This window comes from Panthera leo, chromosome B1 (assembly GCF_018350215.1).
Source record: "Panthera leo isolate Ple1 chromosome B1, P.leo_Ple1_pat1.1, whole genome shotgun sequence".
NCBI lineage: Eukaryota > Metazoa > Chordata > Mammalia > Carnivora > Felidae > Panthera > Panthera leo.
This window is the reverse complement of record NC_056682.1, coordinates 163,973,888-163,997,897: the sequence shown is the minus strand read 5'-3', so window position 1 is coordinate 163,997,897 and position 24,010 is coordinate 163,973,888. Positions and strand designations below refer to the sequence as shown.

General features: G+C 37.6%; 1 protein-coding gene across 5 annotated transcripts in view; it reads right to left on the bottom strand.

The window, feature by feature from the left end:
* Positions 1–24,010, bottom strand: part of FRYL (FRY like transcription coactivator) — a 266,156-nt gene that overhangs the window by 89,647 nt on the left and 152,499 nt on the right. For 3 of the 5 annotated variants that reach the window (XM_042936433.1, XM_042936429.1, XM_042936430.1), the window contains 13 exons: positions 21,702–21,800; positions 20,630–20,731; positions 17,600–17,644; positions 15,110–15,213; positions 14,805–14,913; positions 12,987–13,073; positions 10,025–10,196; positions 9,439–9,571; positions 6,660–6,767; positions 3,448–3,685; positions 2,150–2,335; positions 1,802–1,888; positions 415–683 (listed from right to left, as the gene is read on the bottom strand). In XM_042936433.1, coding sequence (XP_042792367.1) covers positions 415–683; positions 1,802–1,888; positions 2,150–2,335; positions 3,448–3,685; positions 6,660–6,767; positions 9,439–9,571; positions 10,025–10,196; positions 12,987–13,073; positions 14,805–14,913; positions 15,110–15,213; positions 17,600–17,644; positions 20,630–20,731; positions 21,702–21,800 — 1,739 coding nt within the window. The remainder of the gene's footprint in view (positions 1–414; positions 684–1,801; positions 1,889–2,149; positions 2,336–3,447; positions 3,686–6,659; positions 6,768–9,438; positions 9,572–10,024; positions 10,197–12,986; positions 13,074–14,804; positions 14,914–15,109; positions 15,214–17,599; positions 17,645–20,629; positions 20,732–21,701; positions 21,801–24,010) is intronic. The other 2 variants (XM_042936431.1, XM_042936432.1) reach the window with 1 other exon arrangement.

Here is a 24,010-nt window from a genome sequence, read left to right as displayed (position 1 = left end):
ATCCCTGTCACCAGATGACTTCCTTATAATGTCATCAGGAAAAGTAAGGTCACTGTGCTTGATGTCTCTTCACTTTGCACCCTTCCTCTATACGCTCATCTATATCCAGATCCACACTCCTCTCCAGATCCTCTGCTCCTTAATTCTTCAGTACAGATTCATCAGACACATACTACGTACCAAGCGCTGTGCTATTAAGTGAACCAACAATTTGGTGAGACTGAATTACATGAAAAGGATGAAGGGATTATGAGACTACATCCCTTACATCTTTCGTCTCCCCCCCTTATACATCAGTCTGTTATGGCAGGTTATTTACTTGTGGAATTTCCAACTTGTACAACTTTTCAAATACGTACTTATAAAAACTGACAGTCTACACATTCTAAAATTTACACTAGGAAAACAACTTACTTTATATCAACCTGTGGGGACAATAACTGAAGTCTTGTGTATGCAAACATCCAAGCATAGCTCACAGCTGTACAGCAGTGTTTGGGAAGGTTTTCTTGCTTTAAAAAACTGGAGAGACTTATAATCCATGGGTCTTGGCCTTGGGTCACATGTGCAAATACCCATATGTGTGATGGGCTGATCACATCAAACTGGTGGCTGATAGGAGAAGAGTTCCATTCTGCTAATGTCTGTAAATCTATCGAGCTAGGGCAATACAGCAAAGTAGTCTGCGTAGAGAAAACAGCAAAGAATTATCGCACATTTCCGTAAGTTTCAGAGTTTTGCCATATGGATTGCATTAAACTCTAAGTGGCCTCTTGGTAGTTTCTAGAACAGAGGTAATAATGAGGTCCAAGAAAGGTTTAAGGGAGTAGTGAATTCCTGAAATTGCATATAAGTTTTTTTGTGTGTACGTGTGTACATGGGTTTTTCTGGAGAAAGATTCCAGAGGTTTTATTAGTCTCAAAAGGATCTATGAACCAAAAAGGTGAAGAACCACCACTTACATAATTCATATATGAATAATCAACTTTCATGGGCATACTAAAACTAAGAGGGAACTGAAAAATGGACCATTAACTTTATGCTGACATGCCCTATATATGCACAGGCAGAAGAGACAGAAAAACAGACTCCTCTCCAGAGGTACATATTCTTAAATATTTGTTCAATGATAATTCCAAGCTATTATACTGAAGAGATAAAGATTTACCTTCAGAGCAACTTATGTGTCATTCAAACAACAACAAAGACACAACAAAGTCTTAAACTGAACAGAGGTCCAATTCACTCTATCATTCAACAGATATTTACAAAAATACCCATTATAAGCCAGGCATGGCTTTAGGCATGAGAAGAGTCATTCATTATTCTTTTTGTTGGCATAAATCGTAGTTAATAATCTAAAGCAGAATTCTTTAAGCTGAAAAGATTTATAATCGATCTCTTAGGTTTACAAAATTGTATTACTATCTCCCTTGGTTATACATTAAGTTGCGAATTATAAGAGCTAAGTGTTACACTCAAAGCCCAGAAACCTTGTCCATGTGTTCCAAACAGGAACAAAAAAGAAACTTCAAGTAGTAAAGTTTGATGGTTATTTTTATGTCCATCTTGAAATCTTAATGTAAGACCTTTGTAAAAAAAAAAAATCAAGCCCAGCTAAGAAAGTTTAGTTGCATTTGCTAACAAAGTGTTTTTCTCCATCTTAATGAGTCAAATTAATTATAACTGGGGCATAAAATACTCTTCAATGTATTATATTTGTAAAGGAAATTCACGTATGCATGTATGTATGGCTAAAGTTCCAAGGCAAGACTGAATAGCATGAAATCATGACAGTTACCTGATCAGCTCCAGTGAGATGTATGAAGCTCTCAAGAATGGATGGGCTCAGCCTGTCCATCACATCTATGGCTAATTCATCATCACCCTATAAAAAAGTGAGCACATGTCTAAAAATATTTAGGAATGATTAAGAAAAGCCAAACCTAAGAAAACATAAAAAAACTGCACATCAGCACTATTTGTTACAAATGGAATTGAAGGCAGCTGGGTTAGTTTAGACCAGGTCAAAAAGCCTTTGTTACTTTGTTATAAGTTAAGTTATGCTTGCATGGTAGCAACAGAATGAACAAAAGAATAGTTTTTATGTACTTTCATTAGATAATTAAATGATATACCTAAATCTTACCTTAGGTATTTCCAAAAGTGCAAACAAAGCCCGTATTTCTCTAAGGACACTGACAGCTAATCTCCTAGTGGCAGGTCGACTGCTACAGAGAATGACAAGTGCAAACCCTTCGACCACATGGAATACGTTGGAATACGGGCTCCTTTCCAGAGGAGGGGGATGAGAAGCTCCATTAGCCAAACCATGCTTGAAAAATAAAAAGAAGTTAAAAATCAAACAAAAGAATATGTGTAGACATTCCAGTATAACCATTAATTAAAGAATAAACCAAATTATATACATTATAGCTATAGGTCTGCCTCAGCTCAAGTAACTTAAATAATATTTAATTCACAAAAATGTAACACCGCAGGCGCTCCTGGGTGGCTCAGTCGGTTGAGCTTTCAACTTCAGCTCAGGTGATGATCCCATGGTTTGGTTCATGAGCTTGGGCCCCACATTGGGCTCGCTGCTGTCAGTGCAGAGCCCGCTTTGGATCCTCTGTTACCCTCTCTCTGACCCTCTCCTGCTCATCCTCTCTCTCTCTCTCTCTCAAAAATAAACATTAAAAAAAAACGTAACAGTGTACACAGAGATAAAAAGCTTTTTAACTGGCAGTCTAAATACGAATTGTGTATGGAGCTTCTGGCATTCTCTGGTTACTTTGTAAACTTGGAGCTGGCACTGTTAATCATTCTTGGCCTAACACTTCTATGTGGAAAATGAAGGGACTGAATTGGGACAATTTGAACTCAAAGTGTAGACTAGCAGCATGGCATCACCTAGGAGCTTGTTGGAAATAGGGGTTCTTGGGCTTCTCTCCATGCTCACTGAAGGCTGCGAGCTAGATTGATTTAGATGATCCTGCTCTAAAATTCCAAGGTTCTAGGGCAATATGTTATATAAATCAAGAAGCTGAGTACCTTTCATGGTAAAGGAGCAGACAAACCACATATGTGAAGCAGGGACTAGTGCCATGGGTAAAACAATCAAATAACTCAAATGGAATACTCCCCAAAATTGTTACATCAGCTTTAAATATACTGGAAACAGCCTAAATGTAAGCTAGAATTGCCTCTACTCTCTGTGTTCATTCAGAACCAACTGTTACGAAAGGAAGAGGGTTGGAAAGGTTGGACACACGAACACTATATTTAACATCTGAACTGCAGGGAGGTTTAGTTTAGGGATTATAAGACTTCGAAAGCAAACAAAACCGATCAAATGTTTAGTTTTCAAGAAATCAGTAGATATTAACATGACTGTTGGTCAGTTACCACTGACCACATACAAAGGGACAAAACAAAAGACTCTGGTACCTGGGAGTCCTGGTTTTTGTTGTGCATTTGGGTTGCCTGTTTCCACTGATTTATTAATTGTACCAACATCTTTACAGCATTATCAAGAAGCGTGGGATGGACATCAGTCACTTCACGAACAATAAAATAAACAAATCCTGAAAGAACATCCTCCCGCCAATCTGGAAAATCAAGCATTAGTGCCTGCAGGGTATTGAAAGCCAGAGCACGTAGTTCTTCATCCATATGAATTGTGAGCCTACCAAGAACAAAATTCCATTAGCAAACCTCAGAACCTTCCACGTAGTTTCATCATCTAAAACCTAAAACTAAGAACTTAAAAAAAGATGTCCTTCTCCCTGGTTTGTAAGAAGTATGAGGATGGGAACCAATGTTCCCTTTTTGTGTATATTCACCCTTAGGTTATTCTCGTGTTTAAATTCACATATGAATCCATTAATGTTAGTTGGTGTTTTTAAAAAAACTTCAGGAAAGTTTGATCATAATGAAAATGCACTTGAAAAAATACAGATCAGCATATCAGAATTACATTTTAAAAATTCTTTAATCCTTAAAATGCTGTATGTTTTCTTGTAATCAAAAATTATATCCGCTCATATAATATCTAAGCATTATTTCACATTTATGTAGTCCTTTACTATGACTGGAAAGAACATGATTTGTCTCTGTCCTTTTCATGCTGCTGAGGTTACAGTTAAACTATAAGATGGCCGATTGTGAACAAGAAAATAGAATAAACCCAGATGAAATCAAGTTAACAGAGATAATTCTCGAAGGTGAGCATGAGAGTAAATTTGCAGTAATATAAATGGAGTGTACCTGAGGGGAAAAAGGTTGATCTAACACGGAAGTCCCTAAAGGGAGTTTAAATCTAAGCAAATTGGAGAAGAGGCTGTAGAAAATTACCTTTTAGAGACACCAAAACAATCGGAGGACATGAACATAATATGAGCTAACACATTTTACCAGAACATAAAGAGAACGATCAACAAGAAAACCATAAAAGATGGCCCCAGTAGTGAAGCTACCAATATGTAATACTCTGTGAGCAGGAGTTTCTGATTTGGGGCTGAACAGGATTACTTTAGCGACTGACCATCAAAACACATGCATCAGTGTTGGAAACAGCTTGAACGAGTAAGGTTAATAGGTGATATTAAGCATGTGCCACAACTACATGCTTAGGAAGCTGCAAGGGTGGAGTCATCCTCACGGACAGAGAAGGAAAGCCGTGGGCTTTAGGTGGAAGGAGATGTCAGTCTTCACCCTGCTGAACTCAATTCTGGTCTTCACTAAGCCAACCTTCAACCGGCAATGAGACCGAAGAGAAAACTTACTATAGCTAGACAGACTTGCAGTTAGCCCCACGAAGCGGCAGCAGTGAGAGCAGCCCGTCAGAGCCATCACAGGGGATCAGATTAAGGATCTCTAGCCCAGCGTTCTGTCTCTGATAGTGGCACCAAGAGAGGTACTGTGGAGGCACAGTGACTGTCTCCACGATGCTGACTTTAAAGGTTATTTCAACATCCCTTAAATCTTCATGCCCATCTTACACCTATCTGTGTAACTCAGGCTATATACGCATGAGTTCACCACTGTGTAGAGAACAACAGGGTGGCCTGGCTAATTTAAGGCAGAGGAATTAACTTTCCTTAGACATAGCACACAGGTCTACAAATGCAAATCTTTGTTTTGCTTACTTGCTTTAAAAACAAAAACAGGATTTAGACATTGCAATTCCAAATGATCAGAATGGGGGACAAAATAGAGCAGAACGCAGAATCTTCCTTTCTGCTGAAGCTAATTAGTTAATTAATATCACAGGAAAAGGATGCAAAGTAAATCAAGTAGCAAAGCTGTCATTTATTGTTCAGATGTTTGCTCCCTTCACCAGGCTCCTCCATCCCTGACCCTTGTAGAGGGAGTTTCGTTTTGGCGGGGGGATACGGGACCATTAAGCCACAAATGTGCAGGCGAGTTAAATTAGGGCGAGTAGAAAGAGTGCAACTGAGTGAGAGCTGTTTACTGTTTTCCCAAGAATAACATTACAAATCATTACACCTCTTTTCCTTCCCTAATGCTGACATGAACTTTGCAACTCTTCAATTCACAGCAAAAAATTAAGAGAGTGCAAAGGGATGAATTTATCTCATGGCGCAAAGTCTCCAAGTAACTCCTTTTCTCTCCTCATCATCCTGAATAGAGACAAATGCCATTCTGTATCTCGATGGCAACCTGCAAAGGTTGAGGACAGGACAGTGATGGCTGTGTGCGGTGCTAGGTGTTTTCGCAGAGGAGGTCAAAGGGGTTGCTAGAGAAGTCTATTAACTGTTCACGGCGAATTTAACTTAAGTCCGTGGTAAGTGCTTGGCAGGGAGTAAACATCTTTCAGTACAGTCAAGTATCACTGCTCTGTGACAGTCATTACACCTGGCTTTTCATTTAGAGTGGGGGCAAGCAGACCATGGCTCAAGGGCCAGAATGTATGAGGCACCATGGGAACACAGTCACACCCCCTCCTTTCCATGAGGTCCGTGGCTGTTTTTGCCCTGCACTGCAGAGAGGAGCAGCTGTGATGCTGACCATATGACCTGCAAATCCTAAAATACTCACGATGTCATCCTTACAGAAGCAGCTTGCTGACCCCTTACCTACGGAATCCCTACGTACATCGACAAAGCAGCTTCCAACAAGCCTTCCCCTCAACTTAGAATTAGCTTTGGAAGCAAGTATTTACATTTGGTTGTCATGTTATTTCTTACTCTATAAAGCTATGACAAACCCAACAGAGGAAACAGAAGCAAAAACTTGAACCCTGCGGGCTCCACAATAGGAAGAATAAGTGAAAACTAGCTATAGAAATGGCTTCAAGAGTTAACACGGCAGTTAACTGCCTAATGGGCATCACCACACATCTATTCAGGAATAACATGTTATCGAAATCCTAAGAAACACACTAGAAGGAAAGATAGGAAATCGAAAAGTAGGATTTGTAGAGAGGAATCCAAAAGAACTTTATAAGTTAAAAATGAGTGGGGAGAATGTGTTCACAAAACACAAAAGACACAATGCAAGTTTAGAAAGTGGATCAAGTAAAGTACTGAACGTGTCCTTATTACTCTGTTAGTGACAACAGTAACAGGAGTGTATTCGAAGTTTAAAGGGATTGAAAGAGGTAAAAATTAACATAGCAAAGAGTGATTCTCAGTTACCTTGCTAACAATTCAATGAGGTCAGTTCTGCTCATACCATCAGGAATCAGCCTTGGAATAGCAGCAACACAAGTCCTAAACAAATCAATTTTGGGTTTTCTTTCCCCTCTGAAAAATATACAACAGGATTTAATACGCTTATTACATATGTTAGGCAATGAAAGCAAACTTAGAAAAATAATTACAGAAAGTAGGAGTCCCCTCCCCCCTAAAAAAGTTTAATGTATTTACTATAAAAAAGAATTCATACAAACCCAGCAAATAATTATCAGTTTATAAATAGACAAAAGAATAAAGAGATAACAGGAAAGAAAATATAGCTAGCAAGCAAAAAGATTTTCAATAATTAGAAAACCACAGAAATGATTATGTTTAGATAATAAATTGTATTTAAGTAAATTATGTGGAATACAATTATTTTAAATTAAATTAAATTAATATCTAACCTGAATAAAGAATATTTAAAAATTTTTTAATGTTTTATTTATTTTTGACAGAGAGAGAGAGAGACAGAGCATGAGCAGGGGAGGGGCAGAGAGACAGGAGACACAGAATCTGAAGCAGGCTCCAGGCTCTGAGCTGTCAGCACAGAGCCCGACACAGGGCTTGAACCCACAGACACGAGATCATGACCCGAGCCGAAGTCAGATGCTCAACCAACTAAGCCACCCAGGCGCCCGAATAAAGACTATTTAATTACTAAATCATAATAAGTAACAATGAGATTATTAAATAACCAAGTATTGGTTATTTTAGGAACCTATAAAATTAACTAAAAAAATTTTTTTGAGAGAGAGAGAGAGCAAGCAGGGAAGGGGCAGAGGAAGAGGGAGAGAGAATCTTGGCAGGTTCTGCACTCAGTGTGGAGCCCAGGGTGGGGCTCTGCTTCACAACCAGGAGATCATGATCTGAGCCGAAATCGAGTCAGACATTTAACCAACTGAGCCACCCAGGTGCCCCAACAAAAATAATTTTTTTCATTTATTATTATACATTAATGAGGGTCTTAAAAAAGACATTCTCATATTCTATTGTTGGTATTGTCTGTTCTTTTCATTTTATTTTCAGAATACACACACACACACACACACAAATATACATATTTAAATGTTTACAGAATTAATGTCAATTTTGAAAATCTTGGCTCCTCCAGAGGCTTGATACAATTTATTTCTACTATATTTTCTTCTAGTTATTCAATGATTTTTTAATTTTTACTTTAAATATCTAACCTCTTAACACCCTGGTTTTTGTTTTTATTTTGGTCTATATTTCAAGATGAGGATCTTAGTTTATTTTATCCAAATTGTTCTTAAGGTGGGCTAAAAAATTCTCATGTAGAAAAGAATTTGGACGTTTAACGTACTGGGGTCAGTATTCGTTATAGTGGCAAAAGACTTGCTACCTACTCTTAGAGATTTTATATAGTCAGTGTTCTCTTCAGATGGTTCCAATATGCATGAATTTCAGTTCCAACGAGTTGATTACATAATACCAGTTTCCCTGCAAATCACTATGTAAATAAACAGATGTGCATCATAATCCCTGACTAATTGTGTCACTTTTTTTTTTAAGTTTTATTTATTAAGGTAATCTCTACACCCAGCATGGGCCTCGAACTGAAGACCCCGAGATCAAGAATCGTACGCTCTTCCACCTGAGCCAGCCAGGCACCCCAATCATGTCACTTTTCCCAAGTCTGTTGTGATTGGTCACTGCACATTTGTTACTTGTTCACACAGACAGCAAAGTGTAACTATGTTGCCTCCTGGTCGCCAGCGATAAAACTCAGGTGATACTTTGCAAACATGGATAATCAAGGGAAGAAACTGGCCAATAAAGACTAAAGCGCAGCAGAGAAAGGAAAAGTGATACCCCTGTGAGTGAAATTCGAATGAAACTTTACAGGAGGTACAGAGGAAAAAGCCGGCAGGGAATGTTAGCAGACTCCATGCACACAGCCAGAGGAGCCCAGGGAGGGCAGACTCATTCACACAGTAAGGAAGTGGTTGTGACGTAGATTTTCCAGAGGAAGTGATGCAGAGGGGAAAAAAAAAATGTCAACACTGGAGAAGTTCTCAGAAACATTAGTAGACACTAGTATACAATAACTGTATATTAGTTAAACTGAGAGATCAAATATCCAGTTTGGTGTTCTAAAACCTGTGATGCGGGCCTTAATATCAAAAAAAAAATGTCCTGCCTTATTACAGGATATGTGGATACTGACTAGCAAATAAAACAAGTTACTGCCATATAATCAATACATCCTCCCGAGGAGAAAGTCCCTAACATCAAGGAAAAAAAGATGCCGGACGGCAAGCAGTGACAAGCCTGGTGACCCAGGGGCCTGAGGCACTGTCTTGAAAACACTACTTCCGTTATTCCCCTCTGTACCTTAAGTTACCAGGAGATTTTCACGTTTTCTTTTTTGTTTATTGGGGTTCTGGAAATAAGAGTAGGTGTTTGACTTAATAAGACAACTACATCCACACATATCAAAGGTAACTCGGACTTATCTATCGGTCATGGAATGAGTATAGGGCCTTGTCATTGACAGCTAAACAGATCCAGGATGACTTCTGCTACTTATGCTAGTTCGATAGCACTTTGAAGAATACAACTGAGCAGGCGGAAGGATTTGCTATATCAACACCCACAGCAGGGAGCAATATGGGACAGCTGCAAAGGAGAGAGTAAGGGAGCAAGCAAGAATCAATCACGTGTGCCTTTTTATGAAAACTGAAATGGCAACGAAGGGAAAGAGCTTCCTACGTACGTAATCATATCTTCAGGCTCCTTATTGGACATCTGCACGCTAGTCATACACATTGGTCTCCCAACTTCTTTGTCCAAATGTCTGAGAATGCTATCTAATGCTTTTCTCACTTGAGGATAGTACACTGACATTCCTAGAGAAAAAACATCACGGTTACAAAATGTCAGAAATTAGATAAAGAACAGTCATACTTACTTCCCATAAAAAATAAAAGCCTATCTTTAAATGGCATCAGCTTATTGGTGTCACCAAGGAAAGGAATTTCAACTGTGCTACACTCTTCTCCCGAACGATCATCGTTAGTGTACTGGACAGAATATATAAAACTTAAGCACGGAACTAAAATTACTTTGAAGGAAGTACAAAAGGCAGTGAACAGTATCATGTAAGAAAATAAAGACCAAACTGGAAGACTCTTCATATGAAAACTCAGAGGTATTATCAAACCTGTATTCATTTTTCTATCACTCTCTACTGGAGTAACCACACTAGACAAATATATTCATTTTAGATTTGATCATAAATGTTTCCAAAGGAATATTAAATTGCATCACAAAGCAAATTGTCTGGCTGAGTTAACACCAACCTATGACTTTTGCTTCCTCGTCCGTCAACGTTTTATTGAGAAAAATTTTCTTTACACGGAGAGTGTTTCCTGAGGGAAGGATGACCCCTGTTGTTGGCATCGGTGGCTCTCCGTCCTTCTGCTGCAAACTGTCTGCTATTACAAGGAAGACTCTCAGGCCTATGTTCATTCTCTTCAGGAAAAAAAAGTTTCAGAATGAAATCAGAAGGTCAGAAAATATCCTTTTTTCTTGTTAAAAACACCTCATCAATTAACGGGGGGGGGGCAGGAAGGCCCGGAGGACCACCAACCTTTCTGCCCAACATTGTTTAACTAGTTGAGGCATCACAATTTGTTTTACTATCAAATTCCCAAATGCTGTCCCTTCACTTGAGGTCAACTGGCTCTCCTATTCTCTATAAAGCTTATTTCAAACCTCTTCCTTCCTTCCTTCCTTCCTTCCTCCCTCAGCAGTCCTACCCTCCTACCATGCCCTCCCCTCTCTAGGCGGATGACAGATCTCCTACTTCATAGAAAGAAAAAACCATCAACTGTCCTCAGTCTCTCACTATGGTAACTAACACCTCTTCTCCCTCTCCTTTGATCTTATGACAGTCTTAGGGGGCACTGGGCTTCCTGGTTGTTAGAATTCCATTTGCTCTTGCTTTCCCGGGAATGGGAATGGCACACCACCAATGACCCCTTCTCTTGCTTGTGTCCTCAACATTTCTTTTCCACCGGGGACATTGTGTTAACTGCTGTTAGCTATGCTCATCTTAATGAAGCAAGCCCCCCCCCCCCCCATAATGTTTTCCTGAGGCAACTCTCACTTATCAGTGACCATTCTGCTCAAAAGAGTGGTGGGTTTGCCTGCAGCCTGTTTGACTTTTCAGCAGCACCGGACTGTCAACTATTCCTTCTCTTCCTGAAACACTTCCTTCCTCTGATTCATCTGTGCCATGGCTGGCTGAGTCATCTCTGCTGGCACTTCAGGTTTGGCCTCCTTTAGCCGCAGGGCCAATGTTAGACTGCTTCAAGACGAGGTCTTCGGCTACCGTCTCCTCTCCTCATGTTTTCTCTCCCAAAGCAACTTCATGTATCTAACATGGCTTCAGTTAGCACCCACACCACATCACCTGTCAATTTTAAGCCTCATTTCTCTGAACTCGGACCCTCAGACCCACTTGACATCTCTACCTGGATGTCAAAAAGATGTCTCAGGTTTGACTCATTCAAGCCAAATGTACTTTCCCCTCAAACAAGGTCCCTTCTCAATGTTTCTTTTCTCAGTTGGCACTCCTCTCCATCTGCACCACCACTGTCTCCGCCCAAGCTGCCATTTTTTCTGACCTACGCCAGTGGTCTCTAAGGTAGGTGTGTGCATCCCCATGGATGTGCAAGATAGCTCGCTGGAATACAGGAAGACAATAAAACTTTTATTTATGGTTTTTTTTTTTTTTTTAATCTAAATAAGATTAAGACTTTAAGCTTTCCTCATCTTTATATACAACATAGTACTGGTGCCCTCCCTCAGTCTAAACATCACATGGTCATGTCACATAGTCACAGAAAACATCTTGAAGAAGTGGGAAAGCTCCATCATGTACTGGGTTTCACAGAAGGACCCGCACGTACTCATTCTTTTGGTGTGCTGCAATTTGCTTGTGTTTGATTAAATGGATTAATGGATAATTTTTTTTCTGGCTTTAACTAAACTAGCTCTCGCAAACTTAAAAAGATTCTGAGGGGCGCCTGGGTGGCGCAGTCGGTTAAGCGTCCGACTTCAGCCAGGTCACGATCTCACGGTCCGTGAGTTCAAGCCCCGCGTCAGGCTCTGGGCTGATGGCTCGGAGCCTGGAGCCTGCTTCCGATTCTGTGTCTCCCTCTCTCTCTGACCCTCCCCCGTTCATGCTCTGTCTCTCTCTGTCCCAAAAATAAATAAACGTTGAAAAAAAAAATTAAAAAAAAATAAATAAATAAATAAAAAATAAATAAAAAGATTCTGAAGAGAAAATGGAGACTGACGATAATACTAACAAGAGTAAGCCCATGGAAAATAACAACAAAACACAACTCACACTCTTTTATTCCTAGCGTTAAGAGCTTCACTGAGGAAAAAAATTATATTCAGAAATACATTTATTCAATGGGAGAAGATGTTTTTGAAAATGGATGTTCAAGAAAATCTCATTACATGATTTTGACGCTGGAAACCACATTCAGTGTATCATCTATAAAAACACTCATTTCTCATTTCTGCTCACTGTATATACCTAGAAATAATTATTCATGTATCTTAAAAATCCTACAAACGAAAAGCTTCAACAACTTTCCAACTTCTTTGTTAACTACATAAATGTATATTTTAGGATTTGATTATGAGAAGGACCAGCACAGGAATTTTAAAGAAATAAGAGATAACCTTTTTATATTCTCCAATGTTACTTGCAAAATCTTTTGAACAATCTAAAAATGTAATGTCTAACGAGTGAGTTAGGGTTTACTAAGTGAATAACAGGGCCACAGAAGTAGGAAATATTTAATATTTAATTCTTTTGCCTTTTTATTTTTATCAATCTCCCTCTGGGGAAAAGGATTTTTGCCCATTTTGTCTCTAACACCCGCAACAGTGCCTGACACATTTTTGGTGCTCAATAAATGTAAAGTAAATGATATTTATTTTTAAAAATCTGATACTGATATTAATAAATGAAACCTGAGCTCATGTCACAACCTTAGAAGTCAGCTAAGCTGACTCATCTGGAAAACATCCTCCCCTGATAATTTTTCACCCTACTTGAAACTACTACTAAAATTGATTTGGCTATCAGAAAGGTAAAATAATCGGTCCTAGATCATCACACTAGTCATTGTAAGTAAAGCTTCTAACTAGAGATTTGAGCTTGAGAGTTCTGATTCCAGAAACTGCTCTAAAAAAAAGTTTAAATAAAAAGATTATGAGATAGGATAATAATTTTTTTACCTCTGGATTAATGGTGAAAGTTTTAGTAGATTTTCCAACACTGAGAAGATCAAATATTATTTCTTTCATTGCAAAATCCAAACGTTCCTAGAAAAAAATAGCAATCAAGACATCGTTATAGCTTTCTACTACTATATGTTGGGTATCATGTTAAGAATCATACATATAATGGCACCAGGTTTGTATCCATAAGATCTAGGTAGACAAAAGAAAAATACGTATGAATTAAGATTTTTAAAAAATGACTATAAATGTATTATTTATCAAATGATTTAATGCCCCAACAAACAGGATAAACATTTTAAACATTCATTTACCAAAATCATATTCAAAAATCTAAGTGAAGAAATTCCCAGAATGATGGCAAAAGGGAATCCTGAAACAACAGGCATGCGGCAGGCCTAGCGAGCGGTGAGTTCACACAGGGACGGTAAGAATAGGTCTCCAGGAAGGAAATCTCCAAGGAAAAAGAAGATCAGTAAGATTAGCTGATGTCTGAGAGGAGTTACATAGTTTTCATGGAGTGTTGGTATAAGGTGATTAATCCAAGGGGGCGGACAAGATCCGGGGGCAAGAGAAAGGAAAGAGATGTGAGCCAATGGCAAAAGTTTTGTAAATACTAGATCTTTTTCTTTTTTAATGTTTATTTATTTATTTTGAGATTTTGAGAGAAAGAGAGAGAGAGAGAGAGAGAGAGGAGGAAGGACAGAGAGAGAGATGGAGGGACAGAATCCCAAGCACGCTGTCAGCTCAGCCCCCAACATGGGGCTCGAACTCACAAACTGTGAGATCATGACCTGAGCTGAAATCAAGAGTCACGTGATCAGCCGACTGAGCCACCCAGGCACCCCACTAAACACTAGATCTAAAGCACAGTTTGCTTTCGTTCACCTTACCGACACATTTATATCCATCCAATTATCATTAGTTCTGGGCTGCCGTAAATAGAAATGTATTCGTTTTGTTTAAATATTCCTTATCTCTTTACTGTTAAAAATAACATTAAAGATCATCTAAATTGTCACAGTTTTAGTTCAAAGAGACCACAATGACTATTCTGGAATCCAAGCATTTTCCTTGGCTGATGAAGTAACCTTACCTATGCTTCTTCCAGGGCTGATGTCCCCAAAGGGAATGTGACCAAAACCCTGGATCTGATTGCTCAGCACCTGTTTAATCCCCTTCGAATAAACCTTCCTTTACTAGCAGAGACTAGCAAGCTAAAATTGTATTTCTCAGGATGCCTCAGAGCAGTGGGCTTCAGGATGTGATTTAGACCCTACCAACTGGTACACTCATGTGAGTCTTTGGGAACTGACGTATAGGAGGAAGAGGAGGAGGACAGGAAGGAAGGAATCCTCTACTGGTGGGGACCATGGCAGCAGCAGGATTCTGAAAGAACTGCGATGACTTCCTAATTTGGCAGCTTTTTGTCTATGGCAGAGGCCACAGCTACCTCGATAGCCCAATTCTGCAATTTCCTCTTAGTCATCCGTAGTCCTACCAGTGATTCGATTCTGTGAACCATCTATATTCCTTCAAAGCTCCCTTTGGGTTCAATAGCTACTGTGGATTCTAGTATCTGTACCTAAGAAACTAGATGAATGCATGAGAAAACAGTTTGCCAAAAACCTTTGGAGATACTCAGGAAGTAATTAGTCAATGGAGCAACAGTAGGACTGAGCAATACTTCCTTGACCCTTCCTAGATTAAGTGCTCCACCTGTGGGTCCCCTTGAGTTCTGTTATCACGCTTTTCGATGTGTAACAAATTGTAAAACTCCAAATTACTTCAGTTATTGTGAGGTAAAGCACTTACCTGAGCAATGAACTGGATAATCTTCACAAATATATTGAGAGGTGTATCACGAGGAACCACACTACGTGAACCTTTCGGAAAAAGTGCTGACACTATGCTCATAAGACGACTATGGAAAAAAAAAAAGACTGAGTCATAAAGAGATAATGACATCAACAACAAACATTCTTCCTATTCTTCATAAGAAGTCAAGAAAATGCATTCTCCTTCTCAAGGTCTTTATAAAATGTTAACTATAATGTCATCAGTGTGATTTTTTTTTACGAAGATCTTTATAAAATCCATTTTAATGCAAAGGCACTCACCTCTGAGTTACAGTGTTGCTTTCACATTTTATTCTAATTACATAAACCCACAACAATCTATACAAAGATTCCAGTGCAACTCGAGACATTTTAGGATCTTTATTCTGTTCAAAAACAAGAGAGAATAAAAAATAAACTTATTAAACTACTTGCAATCATTTAAGATTAAATACAGTCTCTGCCAACAACTAAAAGCCCTTATCCCACTCCTCTCTGTATTCAATCTAAAGCAGGTTTAAATATGTAAATATACGTTCGGTATATAGTAAGTACAGAAAGCTGAGAGGTAATTCCGAGCCATTCCTTTAGTAAAAATATCAGAAGGATATTCATACTTGAAAGAACTCCTATCTTATACACACATCAACCTACTTGGCAATAAACAGTTCACACAATATTGACATCATCATAGAAGGATTCCTTATCTTTGGAGCAATTTACTGCAGTCCAAACTTAGTTAAAACTTAGGCCACCAAAGGTTATTATGGGTACTTGCATTTATGAAATAACGCAAACTATTGCTGAGTGATTATCCTTACAAGAGGGACTACAGAAGAGCAAGGACTCTGAAGTCAGGAATGACTGGCCACACCTCATCTTTGGGGGCACTTTTATACCGCTTGGTACCACAATTTCCTCACCTTTAAAAATGGAGATAAAATGGTACCTACCTCACACATTAAGGAAGTTTTTGTGTGAAAAACACTCGGAACACTGCCGGCACATGTTAAATGCTTCATAAATGTTAGCTGTTATACCTTTAAATTTTACTTAGACATTACTTAAATTATTATCATTTAGAATAAGAAAATTATTTCATTTCAATCACAACTTGATCAGCAAACTTTTTCTTCATACCACTTATTATAAAAAGTAAAGTTCTCAGATGACCGGTCATGTAATGAGATTTAATGCTGAATTTTGAAAATGTAGCTCATGGTCAACTTTATTAGGAGAAATTCTTTGTGTATGTTGATTGGCTGTAGGACGCACTGACTGTCATAAATCAGCACTCATTTAATTTAGTTTGGGGGATTTCTTTTTGTTGAGTAATTATTTTATATACAGCAACAAACAAAACAGAGTTTTAAAATTCTAAGTAATTTAGCCATTCTATTTTACTTTTTCTTGAGAAATAGAAAAATGGGCAACTATGTATGATTAAAAGCAATACAAGAAGATAACAAATGACAAGTAAAAGAAACAGAGCGATCAGAAAATAGAATTTTGCACATCTATGTGAAGAATTGATATAATTAAGAATGGAATACCAATTATTCTGCTGGTCAGTGTCTCAACATCAGTCCCTACTTCTATTGCCAAATCATAATGATTCCAAATTTCAAATACACTCCCCAAGTAGTTATTAATTACTAATGTAACTAAGGTAACATACAAAGTAGTAAGTAATGTCTGCAGGTTACTCGTAACAACCAAGCTTTTTACAGTACTTTCTTTTCTATCACGTAACTTTTTTTTCTGTCATTTAAATGCAAGATATCAAGTATCAAAAAATGTTCAATTAGTTTGATGTACATTCCAAATAGTATTTTCACATTAAATTATATTTTCAAAATGCAACTGATACAAATTAATACATGTTATATATTAAAAATATTTAAGTCCAATTCCACATAAAAATGTCTTCATATAAATGGTTAATAAAGTATTTTGGATTATTTTACGTGAAGGGCTGAGATATCTAGAATGAAAAAAACTTGATTTTCAAACTTTCCAAGATGGACTACTATGTTTACAAAGCAGACTTATTCTACACTGAACAAAGCCAAAACTAAGATGAAAAATGATACATCAATTATTGTGTATTCAGCCACTGAAATGCTGTCAAACATGTCTGAATAATAAAAACATCCTAAAATGATCTGAGCCTTAACCAAAGAGTAGATAATTCCCCAGTTACCATTTTGGTACAATACGAATAAGCAGATTGTTACATACATTAAAATCCAATAAACATTTGATATGTCCAGTATGTTCTTTGGCTGCAATCATTTTAATGTATCTTTCCCTTTTTTCTACCATGAACCAAACCCAAAATATTTTGCTTAAAATCCAAACCAATAGGAGACAAGTTTTAAAAAGTCATGCATCAAAAATCATACTTAAAATCTAAGCTGTCTCCTTAATTGCATCGGAAAATGTTTTTTTTTTTTAATTTTGTCTATAACAGTGTCACTAATGTAACGTTATTTAAACAACAAATTAAACAGGATATTTTAAAATGGAGGATTTTGGTTAAGAATCAACATTCATGATCACTTGTAGCTCGTAAATTCATCTTCTTGGGATGACATTAATATTAAACATGTACAGTGTCCCTGCTGTGTGCTAGTCTTCTTTTACAAGAGGAGAAGCGGGCTGGAATAAATACATTAGACATGCAATGCAACAATGGGTAAAGAAAAAAAAAAAAAAAGCCACACTTAAAGGAGATAAAGCAATATTTTACTTTGTAACAACACAACTCACCTGGAGTGTTTCTATTTGTTTTCTGATACTGTTGTTAGATGGCATCTAAATAAAGCAATGTGAGACAGCAAACATAAACATGAGACACAGCACATGCATGTTAGATGAAAATAAGCACAAAACAAGACAGCTCTTCACCAAGGCCTCTATTTAGAAGAAATTTGAAATTTCCAAGACAGTGGCCAGAAACACTAAAGGAAAAAAAAAAATCCTATAACTTGGGATACATCCATATAATCCTTAAACTAAGAGAAAATATTTAAATTATTAAGTACCTAAATTTTCCTCTCAAAGCACTGCACTCGAGTTCTAGCAAGTTTAAATTTTTAGAAGAAAATAAGCATGCGCTATAGAAAACAACCTTCAGATTATTTTTATCTGAACTCCACTACTCTTATTATTTCCCCCCCGCACCCCCTCTAATTATTCTTCAGAAACCTTACAATCACTGTTCACATAATAACCTCGACTGATAAAAAGATAGGGAAGTAGGAAAACTACCAAATTCTGTTTCAGGACAAAAATGACAGATGTGACATCTTCTGTGAATTCAAATGGATGTTTTCTCATGCTATTTATGGGCCGATGGGGCGAAAGCCCATGTTCCGTGGTCACCACCTTCAAATACTGATATGGTAACTTTTTAAAAAGTGTACAATATTAAAGATTGTATTTATTCTTATGACTCTGGAGAATAATGCCTTTTTTAATATCCCAGAATGACAGCCAGATATTGTCTGAAAATATCTAGTACAGCAAAACTCCTTATAGTCCATTAACAGATAGCGGGTGGATCTCAAAGGGCAAACATTATGGAGCTGAAGAGATCTAGATGCAAACCTGTCTCTATCACTTTTTGGCCCCCTGACCGTGGGTTACTTATTTATCTTCTTTCACCCTCACTTACAGTAAGAATTAAATGAGAGATTGTATTTAAGCATCTAGTATATAGAAGTATTAATAAGAATCAGCTTTAAGAAGTAATAGGTCTAGTAAGTGAAAACTTGTTACGGATTTTTTTGAAATCATGAGGTTTCTTGCATCTCAAAACAGAATCAGTTTAGGCCTTTACCTTGAACCAGTTTTTCCTGTATGTGTGTATGTATATATATATATATATATATATATATATATATATATATATATACGTATATATATATATATATATATATACGTATATATATATATAGCAAATCAATTATATCTGTTGCAACAGATAACTAGCATCAGGTTTTTTACTGAATACTCCATGCCTTACCTCAACTCTGCAGTGTAGCCACAGTATCTAAAACTTAATAAACAGGAGCCAATTCGTAAAATTTCTGCTGAATAGAGCCTTAATGTAAGTTAAGGGTTAATGGCCAAGACAACTATATTCCAAATATTCATGCTAAGGTGGCTCTTATCTCCTTTAGCCTGGCAGAGCGACATTGCCATTAATTAAAATGGACAATATGCCAGAAATATTTAACAGGAGGTAAGGGTTCAAAGAAAACAGCATTTCAAATGAAAGCCTTAAGACAAAAAATAAAAGTTAAGGTGCTGCGAAAGAATTGCAAATATGTTAGGTGGAAACATATATATATACAACAATTCCAACAAGCAACAGAAAAGTATGGATTGTCATGAAACAAAGCAACCTTTCAGAAAACACTTAAATGCGAGTCTGAAAATATTTTATTGAAAGTGTGGAAAATCATACTACCCAGAAAATTATCAATTCCCCCTTTTAGTACCTGTATCGGTATGAATCATCAAAATGAGGACAGAAAACAGTATAATGTAATTAATTAAATAAAGCTTATTTTCTGGTTGCATGACATAAAGAGTTTAATAAGCTTGATTTGGTCCTGGGAATTTTCATACATAAGAAAGAGAGTATATCAAGTCTCATCCAAATATGAATAATATCAATGAGTATCTAGGAGAAAAAGAGCCAAAAATGTTTCTCAAAGACTTTTATTTTCTGTATACCTTTTTAAGTAATCAAGGCACTTTTGAAAATGATGTATAAAGTCACGGAAAAGATATATAGGATAATGTTTCCAGTGGATCATTCTCAAAGTGGGAATGAAAAGTCAGTCCTATTTCTCAAATACCACAGTGAGCTATAGAGTCAGAGAAAAGTCATTTAATCTATCTGTGCCTCGCTTTCATTGTCTTCAAAGTATAAGGTTTTCAATATTATCCTAACTTAGAGGAATGACAGGAAATAAGAGGCCATGTCTGTCATGCTTCTAGAACTTGTAAGCAAATATTCAAATGTACTCATTGAGGCATTAAAACAGTGTTCAAATCAAGCATTTCCATGACATGCAGGTGAGGAATATTCCCATGTCCCGTGTCAGACATTAACTGAGCTCCTATCCACAGAAGAAAAGCAGATCCTGTTAGATCCTGCTAGCAGAGTATCCTGGGAAGATAAAGATCCTTCTATCTCACAGTCTTGTTTACAACACTAAAGAGAGACCGGACGTGGGCGTGCCAAATAGTGTTAGTAACAACTATCCCTTGATTCAAGTCAGAATCATTTCAGGAGATTCTGTGTCCCTGTGGATCCAATATCACACTCTTAGGTTTGGCTGGCACACTTTCATCAAATGTGCTTTTCGTGACATTTCATTATCAAGGCTTTTTTCATTTTCAGACTTGAGCCAACATGACTGAATTTTCTCAAAATGAAACACAAAATAATATCCGGAGGATTCTATAAGATTAACACTCTGTAACTCTAAAGGCATGTTTTTAGCACAAATATTGTTAGATCTAAGATAATATAAACAAACAGCTGCTAAAAATGTACAATTTTGCATTAAGACAAACTAAATTTTCAATCAAAAGTTGATTCATGTCAATATGTGATTCCCCACAGAAAGAATAAAGTACATTTAAGAAAAGCAATGTGGTAAAGTATTACTCTTCTAATGCACCAATAATAATGAGGGTTTTATTACATACTGTTCAATATATATGCACAAATGAATACACTACAGTCAGTATCTACAGGTCAGAAATGTGATTATGTCTTACCTTTAAATGTGACAAACAGTTCTGTAGGAAAATATGCCAGTTATTTAAAAAAAACTGTTTCTGACTGACACATAAAAGGCAGGTAATTAGTGGATAAAGAGCCTATAGGAGATAGGGAAAAGAGAATTAACATTTTTCATGAGAAAGCACAGATTTGTAAATCATATCCTCAGAAACAAAGGCAGTTTTCCCATTTGTCTTAAGAAGTACGGTCTCCTAAAGTAACGTCACAAAAAATGATAAAGGGCAAGTTTTCTGTAAGAACAACTCCTCGATCTGTCTCATTGCCCTGAGTTGGAGCATGCTTTTATTTTTCCCTAGAGCCACCACTCCCTCAACGAGTACAGTGGTTAGGAACACAAGCCCTGGGATCAAGCACAGACTGGCATCAAAGTTTCAGCTTTTTATTTGCCAGGCGCATGACTTCAGGGTGGATATAATTAAGGGCTCCAAGGCTCCCTTTGCTAACACACGGAGTGGAGAATGATAGACGGGGCTGGGAGGTTTAAAGTAAAACAATGCAAATGTAATTAGTTCAATGCCTGGCACAATAAGTGTTTATTCATTATTAGATCTGTATCTTAAGTGGTCAAGTATTTGTCTAATTCTCCACACTTTCTCCAAGCTGCATAAAAATTTACAGCAAACTCCTTCAAAGTTACATGGAGTGGGTGGTTAAATCTCTGAATAGAAATGATGTCATTAGATAGACAATGGTTCCTAAGTAATCTAATACTTCTGAGTGCAATAATAATGTAAAATAAAGAAATTTATGGTTTAATAGGAGTATATGCAAGCTTCCACATAGTATAATGCATAACTTAAAGCACCTGTCAAGATAGGTAAATACCTAGAATGAAGTCTGACTAACCTATCAAATGTAGAGCCAGAAAAATTAAGAACAGAATGTTTTAAAAAGAGCAGGAAAAATGTATAAAATTTGCCCTTATGTTGCGTTTTGGAAATTTTACAATTTCAATTCTTACAATTCTTTTCAATCCCCCCTCAATTCAGCAATCAATTACTACAACTCCTAATTAAATATGTAAAGGTTTGAAATGTTTTTCAATACCAATGAATGCTTCTTTCTGGAGCTCAGTTCAAAAGTAGTCTGATAAAGCATCTCCACAAAATTTTTCAAACAGGGAACATTCACTTCATTTTTAACAGCCTAGGTAACAAAATAATACAAAAACAAAGAAAATGGTCACAAATATTAAACTGTACAGAAATTACGAGAACTTTCTCTAAGGTGTGAAATTAGTGACTCCTTCACCGAGTATCTCACTAAAGTACTAGAAGCTGCCAAATGACCAACTGTCAAGTCGCTGAGATAAAGGTGGTCCCTGTTCTGAGAAAACACAAGGAAGTGAACAGGCAATGAGTATGTGATACAACCAACAGATGCTGCAAGAGGAAATTCTCTGTGCTCTGGGCACGTTCACAAGGGGCCCCGACAGAAAAACTCCACGAGAAAGTAACACCAAAGCTGAATCCAGCATCCCTTCCGTGATACAGAGCAGTAAATCCCAGGTAACCTCTCCGGCCTTGTCCTCCACGCTCTGCCTTCCTGCACTGGGATCCAGCAGCACCAGCTAGCTTTCTTGCTGTTTCTAGAACAGATCATGCATGTTTGTGCTTTAGGGAGTCTACAGTGGTTCCTTGTGCCCAAGAAGTCTTCCCTCAGATACAGCACGCCTTTTCCCTCGTTCCTTTAGCTTCTGCTCAGTCATGTCCATCTCCTTCGAGGGGGTGGTCTCAGCTAATCACAGTATTCAAAATTTCAACTCCCTTATCCCTTCAGCAATCCTACCCCCCATCTTACTGTACATCTCTCCAGAGTACTTATCACCATCCACCTACTAGATATTTTACATACTAGTTTACTAGCTGTTTTCTGCACCAGAAATAGCTCTACAAGAGCAAGGTGTCTTTCCTACCTTGACCATTCTTGCATTCCCTATGCACAGAAGAGGCTCTGATACAAAGAAAGCATTCAATACATGTGATGAATGAATAAGTAGAGTCCAACCAGGCAAAGTGGGGAGGGAGGTTATTAAAGAGGCAAGAATGTTCCAGACAGAATGAGTGCTATATGCAGCAGTGGGTGTTATGGATTGAAATGTCACCTCCCCCACACCCCAAATTCAGATACTGAAATCCTAACCCAGCATACCTCATCATGTGGCCTTATTTGGAAAAGGCAGGTGTCATTTGGTCATTGCAGATGTAATTGGTTAAGTTAGGATAAAGTCATATTGGGGTGAGGGGACCCTACTCCAACATGATGGGTATCCTTTAAAAAAAACAGGCAATTTGGACAAAGACGTACACAAGGAGAACACCACGCAAAAATGAAGGCAGAGCTCAGGTGCTGATTCTATAAGCCAAGGAATGCCAAAGATATCAGAAACTAGGTGAGAGGCACAGAACAGATGCTTCCTCACAGCCCTCAGAAGGAATCAACCCACCAACACCTTGGTCTCACCATAACTGTGAGACAATAATTTTTGTTATTTGAGCCACCTAGTTTGAGGCACTTTATGAGGGCTGCCTTAGCAAACAAACTACAAACCAAACACGGCATAAAAGAAGAATCAGGTAACACAATACTCATGGACCGCAAGGACCGTCAAGGGTCTTTCCTCCTACAACCTGCTCCTTTTGATTAATTACCTTAAAAATACAACCTAATCCCAGTTAGGTATCTGGCAAAAACAGATTTTCAGACAAGGGGGAAGCACAAATGACAACGTGGGATAGAGAGGCAGCAACCCAAACCACTTCTAGAAAAAGAAATTGAAATACATGCACTAATGAAAATAGACTAAAACCTGACGGTTTGATAAATGATAGGTTTATTTTATCAAAAAAATAATAATAACAAAATAAAAACCCCAGACTTGGCTGAAACCTGGGGTGGGGGGCTATCTGACTCAAACTACCTACTGAGCTCTATTCATGACTTTTGTTTGTACCCATTAAAAAAGAATCAATTTTTTTTTTTTTTTAATCCTCAAACATTTAACTGTAAGTAAATATTCAAGACAGGTAAAAAAAAAAAATCATGCCAATCACGGTCACTAATATTTTAAAACTTTCACTTTTCTTCCAGTTCCCTGTCTACCTTTTCTTTTTTTTTTTTTTTCTAAGACTTTAAAACTTCATTTTATTTTATTTTTTAAAATGTTTATTTATTTATTTTTGAGAGAGAGCGTGCGAGTGAGCACAGGGGAGAGGCAGAGAGAGAGGAAGACAGAGAATCCCAAGCACAGAGAATCTCTGTGCTGTCAGAGCGAGGCCCCATGCAGGGATCCAACACATGAAACGTGAGATCATAACCCGAGCCGATATCAAGAGTCTGACGCTCAACCGAGCCAA